This window comes from Ceratina calcarata, unplaced genomic scaffold (genome assembly GCF_001652005.2).
Source record: "Ceratina calcarata isolate Rehan_Ccalc_2016 unplaced genomic scaffold, ASM165200v1 scaffold127.2, whole genome shotgun sequence".
NCBI classification, from domain to species: domain Eukaryota; kingdom Metazoa; phylum Arthropoda; class Insecta; order Hymenoptera; family Apidae; genus Ceratina; species Ceratina calcarata.
Window position 1 is genome coordinate 1,282,420 of NW_017133727.1, and position 12,602 is coordinate 1,295,021.

The following is a 12,602-nucleotide window of genomic DNA, read 5'->3' on the forward strand; positions in this document are numbered from 1 at the left end:
ATAGAATGCAAAATAAATTACACGCGTCAATAGCTAAATGCCATTCGTGATTAAAGAATTATAAAGGATATTCTGGCTACATATCTTTCAAATTCCTAACTAGTTCCCTTAAAAGTCTGCATAAAAGTCCGTAGCCTATTTAGATTGAATTTAAAAAAAAAACAATCGTCCCATGGGTTAAAAATATTTTCATAAAGGAACAGACTCTGTTATCGGTTGGCTACGTCCCTGATCTCGGTTGTGCGCAATGCACAAGGCGCACGCGCGTTGCTTCAGAACTCGAGGTCTGATTCGCGAGAATCGTCTTTCTTTAAGTTGGCTGTTCTGTCAGTTCTTTGTTCGTTAGTGGCAACGGTCGAGTATTGTCAGCGTTTCCCATTCTCCCGCGGTCAGTCAGCCTCATTCGTCTTTTTGGGAGTTGCTAGGGAAGACGATTTACAGTATTGATCTGCTTAACTATTCCGGCTCGATACCCTTCGTGTACTTCGTGTACATCTCTCCATCAACGATCAAGAAGTAAGTATTGTCAAGTTAAATTGTCTTTCGTTCACCGTTTGCTCATCAATGCCGGTAAGCAGCATACATGTACCAACGTGCACGTGTCCTATTCCTTGTGTGTTAGAAATCGATATACTTGAATTAGTACTAAGTGTCATTTTCGCGAATTTCGATAAGGCTTAATCTGGTGAAGCGAGAATTAATATTGTTGGTAGAATTAATGTCTAAATCGGTTGGAATGACTTATATTTCGCGTTAACATGTTCGAGGCAACCGGTATCAACCAGCGCGTGTCGTGCGATTATTAGGTCACGAAAAACAAAACAGTAAATCGGGAGCCGCTTTTCTTTTCATCAGTTTTTCATCGTTGACTTGTGCCTTGACGCGTTGTACCCGAGAACGAATAACAGATTCTACTGTTTATATCGATTTTACTTTTGCCGAATTTTATTTTATACGTCCTTGTAAACCAGTTTTGTTAACCGGAATTATTTAAGCATTTTGAAAATAAATATTGCTAGTACGTAATAATTTCAATTTACAAGATCTGTTCATCTTCTCATGTATAGAATGTGGACAATAATTTTTTCATTTTACTAAAATTATATGGAATTAAAGCAGACAATCATGGATGATGACTGGGGTCAGGATTTCTCTACCTCTGTAGTGAATAATGAAGCTTCTGTAAGTATAAATCATTTTTAATTAAAGAAATATTTTATGACACCGTACTAATGTCCTATGTAAATGTTAGTATGATGAAGGTGGACGCAGCTATGGAAAGGGACGTGGTTTCATAGTACAGAATAATAATGACGATGAATGGGGTTCAGGTACCAAAGGCTTCAATGGAAGAGATTCGAACAGAGAATTTGGTGGCGGTGACAATAATTGGGAAAATAATGATAATAACGATGACAGAGGAAGAAGGGGAGGTAGAGGAGGTCGAGGTGGTAGAGGAGGAAGAGGAGGTGGAGATCGTGGCGGCAGAGGAGACAGAGGTGGCTGGGGAGGCGACGACGGAGGATTTAAGGGAAGAAATCGGGATAATGATGACAGAAATAATGATTATCAGAACAATGACAATGGAGATGACAGAAATGATAGGCGAAGGAAATTTGGTGGACGAGACGATGGAAACGAAGACGATGACGGAGAGCCCCAAAAGCCCAGAGAACACTACATTCCGGACTTACCTACGGATGAAAAATCACTCTTTGAACATGGCGTGGAAATGGGTATCAATTTCGATAAATATGATAAGATCGAAGTAAACGTGGGCGGTGAGAACGTACCTAGACCGATAGAAAATTTCGAATCGGCTGGGTTGAGGCGTATCATATTGGATAATATTAAGAAGTCAGGATACACGAAACCGACCCCAGTACAGAAATACGCTCTGCCGATTATAATGAATGGCCGAGATTTGATGGCTTGTGCACAAACAGGCTCGGGAAAGACTGCTGCATTCGCAGTTCCTATTATAAACACGCTTCTGGACAATCCTACGGAGTTAATCGTAACGTCGACGCACTGCGAACCACAAGTTGTCATCGTGTCGCCTACCCGAGAACTTACGATACAAATCTGGCAGCAGATCACAAAGTTCTCGCTCGGATCGATCCTAAAGACTGCCGTTATTTACGGTGGAACGTCTGTTCTTCATCAAGGAGGACAACTTATCAACGGCTGCCACATATTAGTAGCAACTCCAGGAAGATTGTCAGATTTCGTCAACAGAGGAAGGGTCAAGTTCTCTTCCGTACGATTCCTCGTATTGGACGAAGCGGATCGGATGCTGGATATGGGATTTTTGCCTGAGGTCGAGAAGATCGTAAATCACGAAACGATGGTTCCCTTGGGCGAGAGACAAACGCTCATGTTCTCTGCAACGTTCCCAGCCGACGTGCAAGATCTCGCTAAGCAATTTCTCAGCAATTATCTATTCCTCGCTGTTGGTATAGTGGGTGGAGCGTGTGCGGACGTAGAGCAAAACTTTTACGAAGTCACGCGAAGGGAGAAGAAGAATAAATTAAAAGAAATCTTGGAAAGGGAGAACGATGCTGGCAAATTGAGTGGAACTCTGGTGTTCGTCGAGATGAAGAAGAAGGCGGACTTCATCGCAGCGTTCTTGTCCGAGAGCAATTATCCTACCACCAGTATTCACGGGGACAGATTGCAAAGGCAAAGGGAAGAAGCGTTGAGCGATTTCAAGAGTGGAAGGATGTCTATTCTAGTAGCCACGGCTGTTGCTGCTAGAGGATTAGATATAAAGAACGTGTCGCATGTGATAAACTACGATTTGCCAAGGACGATCGACGAGTACGTTCATCGGATCGGAAGAACTGGTCGCGTGGGAAATCGAGGAAGAGCGACGTCTTTCTTCGATTCTGACGACGATAACGATAGAGGTCTGCAAGGCGACCTAATTCGAATACTGAAGCAAGCTGGTCAACCGATTCCAGACTGGATGATGGCTGGAGGTGCGAGCAGAGACTATGTGACTAGCAAACCGAGTCAATTCGGAGGCGAAGACATCAGAGGAGTAAGTAATTCTGAATTATATATATCAATGAGCAGACTGCGGATTCTCGATACATTTATAAAATTGCAATACATCAAACTATTCAGAATATCAAAAGTTAATGTATGTTCAACGTTTAAATGTTCACCTAAAATACGTTTCTCAAACTGATGTCACAAATATTTTATTTTGGATAAAAATCCGTAGTCCATCAATAATGATAATTATGACTGTGTATAATGATCAAATGATAATTAATACATGTATCTTTTTGTACAGATGGATACAAATTCAACGCAGTACGCTGCTAGCTCAGATGCACCGTACGAGCCAGAGGAAGCTTGGTAGACAGTTTATTAATCGTTTTGTTCATGTTGCTTTTTCTTTGTATTATTCTGATAGAAACAGGGTATAAAAAGCATTGTTTCTATTCGATAAGTCTAATAGTACAAAGAGTTTTTTCTGTTTGATAAAGTTTTACGTTTTTTTATTATTTACAGAACAGTTTAATTCAGTATTTTGTTTACGCGTATAAAAACCGTGATTAATGTAATGGTTTTAGTTGAAGTACGTGAGGTTCATGTTATCTTCATTGACTAGAGTTTAAGACACGACGATTGATTCGCAAAATACATTTTCCACTTGTATATTTCATACAGTATCGATTGTATCAGATATTCATCGTACAAATTATATAGTTCTTAAGAAGAAAGTATAAACAGAAGAGTATAAAACGACTCGGTGAAGATATAACTTACATGAGAACACTTTTATTTTATACAATGATACTCTCTGATTATTACCTTAAGTGTTTTGTACGTTCCTTTTATAATAAAAAGTTATAATTAAAACCTGTTTATTTTTATTAGATATTCGATTCATTTCTAAATACATTTACTATTAACGCCGTATTGTATTTCAGTAGTTAGGAGTTATTATTTGATCGAAAGAATGACTTTAAAACAGTTTTGTGTACTAAAATATTTATTAATGTTAGTAAAATGAAATTATGTACAGTGACTTATTGAAGTATTTAAATTATCGCGAAGGAATCACATACATTACTTGCATTGTAGTATTTCTTTCATTAGCACTGTAATGAAACGGCATATTGGTAAGATTTAAGTGGTAGACGTGCATGGAAGTTGTAATATATGCACTTCCTAAAGATGTGTAAGAAGGTAATCACTTTATAATAAGTACATAGATCTTGAATGTGATACTACTAAATATGAATAAACGTGAAAATGAAACAGCATATTAGTAAGGTTTAAGTAATGAATGTGCAATTTCTGGAAATGTATAAGAAGTTAACTCTTTATAATAAGCATATAGATCTTGAATGTGATATTACTATATATTAATAAACAGAAAATAATGATTGCATAATGTAATTTACGTAATTCTTCTAATTGTGTTGAATGTCGAAACTTTATCGATGGAATTGTGTGTGCCTCATTACAGAGCTAAAGAAATGTTAACAAATAAATATGACATGATAAGAGTTCAAATACTTTCGTCTGTCACTGTAAACATGTATTGTAGTAGACAAGCTTGCTCAATATAAATTAAAGGTACATGCGTACATGATACAATTTTCCATCAATCTTTGAAATATCAGGATCGGTAAACAATGAGTTAATAAATAAGTAAATAATTTAAGGCGTAATGTTATTCTAGGTCTGAGAAAAGTATTCTATTTTTGACAATTTTTAACCGGAATACGATGAATGTGATACAAAATCTGTTTGAAGACCATGATTGTACATACTTTAAAGTCTACCCAAAAATTTCTGTCTTATCGCAAAATGCTACGTAAAACTTCAAACGCGTTTTTCCAAAACTCAGTTTTTCGAACTAACCGGAAACAACTTTGATAAATCATCATCGATTTATTTGAAATTTGAACTGTAGCTTCAAAATTACATTATCTAGAGAAGTACCTACGGATGTTACATTTCGTTCAATATTTTCTTCATTATACACAATTTTTCATAGTAATATTTTGATTTTGCCCCTTCGTTCCTGATAAAAATTGGAGGAGCAATATTTCTGCGGAACATAAGCTCTGATGTTACCATTTCGTAGTGAAAATTTAAAAGGAACTCTGTGGACACAATTTAAAGTATGTACAATGCAGGCCTTTAAATAGATTTTCTACATTCATTATATTCCCATAAAAAATTGGTAAAAATTGCTATTTTTCCAGCAACTTTTGAAACCTATACCTGTTGCAACAATGACATAACACAAAACTCGTGGCTGAACAATTCTAAATATTGAAGGCATCACAATTTAGAATATAAAAAGATATTGAGATGATATATGAGATATTAAAGACAATAAAATCATTGTTAAACGAAACTTGTCCTTCACATTGTAATTAAAAAATTGTATTCAACAAAGTATGTCACTGTTGCAGTAAAAAGAGCAACGTATAAATATTTGTGTTGGGATAATAAGAATGATGTACATACCGTCGTTCATGGCCATGTCCATCAGATGTAAATCCTCATCGTTGAGGAGGGACGAGAGAAAGCCATCGGTAGTTTGATTGATCGAATCGGAAGTTGGCGTGTGGTAGTACATCATATCTGCCGGTTCAGATTTATAAGCCGCTGCGCTTTCCGCACCCATCGGCTCCGTACTGTTCGTTAAATTCATTGAAGTTGCCACGGCTGAACCCAGATTCGACGATCCACCTGTGGCAATTAGTATTTTAGTTCAAAAAGATCGAACATCAGAAAAAATTTGTTCTGCTGACTTCTACACAAGTGTTAGATTTATCTTGCTTTACAGAATCTTTTATTCATTCTATTGGTAGATGTAGTAATAAATTATGTATAAATAAGATGTATTAATAAATTATGTAAAATACTTGGGAATGAATTTTCTTTATCTTTTAATATATGTATGTTCAAGTAGACTGGATTTTTATGCAAAATATATTTATAATGAATGAAGTGCTTCTCATCTCGTACTCATTAGATGTCATATCATGCACTTCGATTCTAATATTTCTGTTTATGCATATTGAAATTCAACACGTCTAAGTATGCATATATCATCATTCTATGTCTTCCTTACAAATGCATAAAAATCCGTAGCCTGAATGCGTGTATAAAAAAACTTAACTCATTTGAAATTCACAATATGGATATTCAATTTCGGTTTAATATAATTCTATAGTTTTTAAATTAAGTTAGATGTATAAAGTAGAGCTGAATATTAAACACAAGATGTAGTTTATAAGATGCTAAACGTTTTGAAGTCGACAAGACAAAGAACTGTTTCTACGTATGTATTTCGTGTTTAAATTCTGCATCGGACATTTATTTAATTCAACACAGACATTAAAATTGAGAGTATTGTAAGCATGGGACACTCACCCACATTGTGATATGGGCTCGTCGAATTAAGATCGCCCACCGGCGGTGCGAGAGTTGCATTGTGGAGCAATACGTTACGCTGCGCCTCGTAATGACTGTGACTTATACCGTGTCCTGGGTATCCAGGATGTGCAGGATGCGCGAAGTGATCCGGTGCACCAGGTAGCGAAAGGAGGGACGCTAGATCTTGCCATCGTTGTTCCATACTCATTGCGCGCATGAATGGCATGCGACCCTGAAATAATTGACAAGGCGTAAATACAAAACAACATATCATTTCGCGAAAAATACTTTTATCAACATATATCAGGTTGGAGCATATGAAATGTTTTTTCAAACAGACGAGATTCTTAAATGCAGGACGGGGCACATAACTGGAGCCGGTTGGATTTCTTCTGAAGTAATAGTTTTTATAAAGAATCTTTCAAATAAAAGTTGTGCGATATCAAGGAGGACGTAATTCAACGTAAATAGTTTATCAATAATAATAATTTAATTTATTAAATTATTAACTGAATTCATTATTATGGGTAATGATATACATATGTATTTTCTATAAATTCGTATTTTTTTTGTCTATACAATTTTTCTGTAAATGCATCAAATCCGTAGTTTGTAGGTCTATGTAAAATTATAATTCTCATGATTAACTATTGAGGCCTTTGTAATTCGCAACTCGCAGTTGATTCGTGATCTACTGATTGATGGCGCCAAATCCAACTAATTCGCCTACATACGTATAATTGAAATTGAACAGTAGCAAATAAAACTTTGTTGAAACTTTAAAACATTCAGAAATTGTAGAAGATTTATAATGAATAAATCAGAAATTCGTATGTCAAATTTACGTGTATATAAGAAATGCAGTAGCGTCCCGCTGACAAGCTGTCATCTTCAGATTCAGACTTGCCTTCGGGACGCTACCGCGTCCTTCAATAATCGTTTTGTGCACGATTAAATGTTTACAGAATTACGTTCTAAATAAAGTATCATTCGTTTTCAAACCCGAAGCGCTGTCTCTCATTTCGTCTCCGCTTTTCTCTATCCAACATTAATTATGAACTAAACTCCGGAGAATGTATCCATTTCTTTCACAACAACTGAGGCTCGACATATTTTCTATTGTATATTCATACATCCATCGAGGAGTGTCAAGTCTAGAGGAGATTCTGCAGCTATCGAACCTGTCAAATCTCACCCACCGTGAATGCTTAAATTCTAGCGAGGAGGAAACCCTGCTGATCGCATCGTAGGTGTTGGCCACACGCAAGAATCCTCGAGATATTAATGATTCTGGTATCACGTGTCAAAAGTATTCGTTTGCCTGTGTAAGAACGCAGCATGCTGATCGTGATCGAATGTCAAGCTACGCGACGATTATGGAAATCGTGATCAAGAAAAATTCTTATGCGATATCGATGCTTATACGCGATAAACGGAATTATCTTAGAAGGTAGGAGTATTATGACAGATTGTCCCAATTATGATTACATTCTAACAGTACCGTGAGTAATAAAATAGACTGCGGATTTTTATGGAAAATAAAACCTTCATAGTATCAGTTTCAAAGATATGTTTTAAATAAACATTTGTTTGATCATTTAAGGTTGTATTAATCCTTACGTAAAAACAATAACAGAGCATTGAAATTTTATCAGTTGCTGGATATTACGTTAATAAAACACTGTATAAAATTTTAGAAATTTTGCGAACCTGTTAAAAAAATTATTATATCTTCGATTCTCATGTCGAATGACAGAATTTTCAATTTGAATGTGTTCATTTTTAGTGAAGTGAGTCCTAACTTATCTACTTTGAAAATTGATATATGTATATTTTCGAAACTTTCCAATTCCGAAAAGCGACTTACACCACCATGGCTTTTACGCCTTCATGTAATTTTTCGAATCGTTTTCTTCCAGTTTATCATTTCAATTCATAAATAGACGTGGCAAAAACTAACAGTAAAAACTGAATAGAGCAGTAAAATAAAGAGCTGTCCTCTTAAATAAAGGACGTCTGGTCGTCGTCGTCTAACTTTCCTCGTTAGAAGTTGAAATGATAAAGCAATGTGGAGTAGCTATAAAATAAAACGTCGGTAAGAGGTTCTTCAGGAGGAAATAGCGAGCGTAAGTGCAGTAGTGGCGCTTAATGCGTTGCTAGTATTGTCGCTAATGCATCGGCCGCAAGAACAAGATGAATAGGGAAGGCGGCTTGCGGTGCGATTGTTGGTTTGGCCGCATCAATCAGACGCCGGTGCAATTTGTCGAGCTGCGACGCCTTTAAGCTAATTCTCGCTTGTCAGCGCATCTGTCGGTTCGCAGTGCCGGTGTAGGCCGCGAAAATCTAGGACGGAGGGGTGTTTGTTCCGCGATGATTCGGTCCCGTACGCGGGTTTCTAATGGCAACGGCTTTACGCTCGATGTAACGCTCATGATTGAGCCGGTAAGCTGCTCGATGGAATAAAAAAGCCACTATCTCGACGCGTTTACACCGTTTTCCAAGAACGCCGGCTGACTGGAATTAGACGCGCACTACAGTTGGCCGGTTCACCGTGCTTAAACAATTTCTCATGGTATTCCCTCGTACACAGTTTTGGAAATGCTCGACTATTTTTATCATCCGGTCGTTGCGCCATCAGGAAATGGTTCTTCTTCTATTTCCTACGTTTACTGCAGTTTTTTCAGCCTCTGAACATTAAGAAGATTTGAAATTTTTGATTGAGAGTATCTAACAATGATGTACACTTTCTATGTACGTATCCTTTACATATGTATCTACCACTTGATTCTCATTTTAAATATATTACAGATGTTATTCGTTAGATGATAGTATATCATCATTAAAAATGTCTTGTTCTTATATGTCACATCATCCATTTTCTCCATCGTTATAGTGTAACAATTATATGTATATAGTGTAACAATTTATTCATATATTTGTTCTTACGAATCCAGGTAATTTTTTAGACGTATATGCTAAATACAGTTGCGTCACTACTTGTGCTCATGTATACCTACATACAAATATCTAACAAGGAGGTAGATCTTGGCTTACATAGAGAAGATTCAAGGCATATGAATCTGCTCGGTTGCGAGGAAAGAGATCTGCGAGCTAACAGATGTTTGAAATGAGCTGTCGAGGACTCGCAAAGATTCTTCCGAGCTTCTCTCTTCTCTTTCTTCCACGTATACTCTCTACCCTCTTTTCTCTTGTGAATTTCTATTTTCATCTTTTTACGCTCTAATGGAATAATAGAATATTCTATATTTATTTAATTCACTTGACTTATACTTCCGTTATTGTCTAAATCCAATACGTTCTCCTATAGTATGCATGAATTACGTACATGTGTTTAGTAACAGATTTATTATCAATGTGTTACAATAATTCTATTGAAATTATACAGTCGTGTAAATGAACATTCGTAAACAATGCTGGCCTGTAGTTATTTCACATCTGAAGTATCTTTTTAGTAAGGAATAATTTTTAAAAAAGTCTGGGAAAATTCATATCCTGAATTAGGGTCATTAATGATTTTGGCACAGAATTTAAAAGTATTGCATTATAATATTATGTACTCGAATGTTTCTAAATGCTGGGGCGTATTCGGAATTGTCTTTAAACTCGAGTGGAAGTCTTGATGATCGTACAAAGAGGTAAATTCGTTTCACACATCTCGGATAGCCCCGTACCGCGACGCATTACGTATTTCACAGTGCATAAGTCCAGCAGCTGGTTGGAATCTCTGGCGAACGGAACGGCGGCGCATAGTGTGACGCCCCGTCGCGCGTTTCTTGGTTCTTGGTGAAAATTGCTTGATCGCCGTTGCACAAATGTATCTATACAGAGAGTCGAACGTCGAAAAACTGGACTTTCTTTATGAAATCGTTACACCGTGCGAAAACCATGAAAATAATCCTTTCGCAATGCTTCTCTCGCGAGACGAATCCTTCATTTTTTCAACGATAAAAATAGTCGCGTTAACTCATCTCGGCTGACCGAAAAACATGTCTCTCTCAAGCGCCATTTGAAATACCAAGGACACTGTCGGATCATTTGTATAAATTGACTGCGACAAATGAAAGAGGGATGAAAGAAATAAGTAGTGAATCAAAATAAATTTAGAAATAGTTCTGCAATCTCGTTATATCACTGGTCAACATGATTTTCTTTACACCGATTCTAATACAATTTTTAAGATTAATTTCGAATCTGGGATCATCCATTCAATCAATATATCAACAATCATTTTGTACTGTTGTCTTGTATTTTCTAACAGACTACGAATTTTTAGGGAAAATGAAACATTTATGGTGTCCTATATGATGTATTTTATATACATTAATATATAAACATTTCCTTGATCATTTAAATATTGAATGCATAAAATCTGCAGTCTATTAATAGCAGCTGAATTCGCAGATATTTGGTTATTAGTAGAAAGTAACAAGATATTTTAAGTTACATATCGTCTATAAAGAAGGAACTCTGGCACTAATTATTTATTTATTTATTTATCTATTAATTTATTTTTTCTTTTTGCCTCTTGCAGGATGTTTACCTGTTTCACCATACCAACTAATCTTTTTATATTTTTCTTATTTTAGTTGGATTTGCATTTAAGATGAAATCCGAACTATCAGGATACTGTGGTCGGAATAAGCACATGAAAGTTACCTTTCAAGCACTCTGGTCCCACTGAAAGACTTGAGTACCTTCTTCATATGCAGAAATGAACTGTAGTTGTAAGCTGAGTTAAGAGTACTACAGTCTAGGTAATGTCTTTATTTTTAAATATGTAGCGATATAGCAGTTACAGTAAAACCTCGTTTGTTCGAACCGATTCATCGCAGTTCACAGGTGAGCCTCTATTATTCGAACTACGATCGTGCATATTCTCAGTTATACGAACACGTTTTCTTATACTAGCGTATAGAGGACAATTTAGATATACAAATATGAGTGTCTCCTAGCTGAACTGGAAAACGTAGTAGGTGAGGTTTTATTATGCGAACTACTGAGTCATTCGAACTGTCTTGTTCGAATAAATGAGGTTCTGCTGTACTTAAGTATTCAACTGTGTCACATAAAAAAATAAATTGCACGTGTAAATCCATTAACGAAAATACTATGAGAAACGCTGTTCAAATCTATGATGCGACAAATAGAAGTTCATGTATGAGTATGCTTAATGAAAAATGAGTTGTCCATCCGAATACGGTAATGTTACGGCGACGTGTAATACGCTATCGACAAAATAGAAGTAATTAAAGAAAGCAGGCGCATTACGTATGGCCGGCGCGGTGCGCTCTCATAGCTAATGGGCCGCGATATTAATTATGATTCATTCAGATAGTCATCAGATTAATGCACGCCTGGCATGGGTTACCGTCAAGTCCTCTGAGTATCGCCACAAGTGCATCCTAATGCTCGCCTCGGTCTCTGTCTTACCTTCCTCTTCTCATTTCCATATTACATACCTCGTTTCTCTTATTAATTTCGTTTGTAGACTCCGAGCGATCCAGTACACACGGAGCTCCCGTGCTCTTGGCCTCGGTTGTTCGCGCTTCGCCCGGATCCTCGCCCTCTCTCACGATCTCCCGTTTCTTTCTTTATCTCACTCTCCATCTCCGTTCCGTTTTTCTGTCTGTCTCTCCTTTTCTCTCGCTAAGCAGAATCGTAACTCGATGTTGCGTGTAAATATTATGGAAAGTCCAAGGATACTTCGAGGGCTCTTCTTCGACGCTCAAGGTTCTAAGCAAATATCCAAGTGGCATGGCAAATAACGCGCTACCGGCCAGGTAAATCCTTGCGCGAGAAGAGGAAGTCCGTCGATCACGGTCAGAGGTCGCCTCAGACTTTTATAATAGCTACCCGTCGACGACACTCGCCCGTCTGTTTGCTCGACTCTTTGTACCGGGGCGATACGTGCTGAAGATAACGCAAGCTGTAATCGATCGAGCCGTTTTATTGTTTGTCTCGTTCTTCTTAAAACCATTCACCGAGCTTTTTCGGATTCAGAAAATGTCCTCTTGAAATATCTAACAATGACGTACACAGTCTTCAAATTGCATGCTCTTTGCGTACCGTTTAAATGTATTTTTGCTGCTACGAGATAAGCTGATCGGTAAAATAATCGGTTATTGAGTTTTGAAATGTGTATGAATATTTATGGGATTATACGGTAT

At 37.0% G+C, this 12,602-nt stretch overlaps 2 protein-coding genes across 4 annotated transcripts in view; one reads left to right on the top strand and one right to left on the bottom strand.

The window, feature by feature from the left end:
- Positions 1 to 12,602, bottom strand: part of cnc (NFE2 like bZIP transcription factor cap-n-collar) — an 87,388-nt gene that overhangs the window by 23,988 nt on the left and 50,798 nt on the right. The window contains exons 5-6 of one of the 2 annotated variants that reach the window (XM_018030636.2): positions 6,412 to 6,646; positions 5,500 to 5,700 (exon numbers count right to left, since the gene is read on the bottom strand). In XM_018030636.2, coding sequence (XP_017886125.1) covers positions 5,500 to 5,700; positions 6,412 to 6,646 — 436 coding nt within the window. Of the gene's footprint in view, positions 1 to 5,499; positions 5,725 to 6,411; positions 6,647 to 12,602 lie in introns of both variants that reach the window. The other variant, XM_026816973.1, reaches the window with a different exon arrangement.
- Positions 210 to 5,592, top strand: vas (ATP-dependent RNA helicase vasa). Of its 2 annotated transcripts, none has more exons than XM_018030623.2 (4): positions 210 to 516; positions 1,120 to 1,182; positions 1,253 to 3,043; positions 3,302 to 3,393. In XM_018030623.2, the coding sequence occupies exons 2-4, from the start codon at positions 1,126 to 1,128 to the stop codon at positions 3,368 to 3,370; spliced, it is 1,917 nt and encodes a 638-aa protein (XP_017886112.1). In that variant the 5' UTR covers positions 210 to 516; positions 1,120 to 1,125; the 3' UTR covers positions 3,371 to 3,393. The 2 variants fall into 2 exon arrangements, with proteins under 2 accessions (XP_017886112.1, XP_017886104.1); XM_018030615.2 differs by having other exon boundaries at positions 218 to 516; positions 1,117 to 1,182; positions 3,302 to 5,592.

Bases quoted from the DNA above. Each gene is read 5' to 3' on its own strand.
- vas (XM_018030623.2), top strand. From the start codon at position 1,126: ATGGATGATGACTGGGGTCAGGATTTCTCTACCTCTGTAGTGAATAAT. The intron at 1,183-1,252 runs GTAAGTATAAAT...TGTAAATGTTAG, and splicing joins TAGTGAATAATGAAGCTTCT to TATGATGAAGGTGGACGCAG. The intron at 3,044-3,301 runs GTAAGTAATTCT...CTTTTTGTACAG, and splicing joins GAGGCGAAGACATCAGAGGA to ATGGATACAAATTCAACGCA.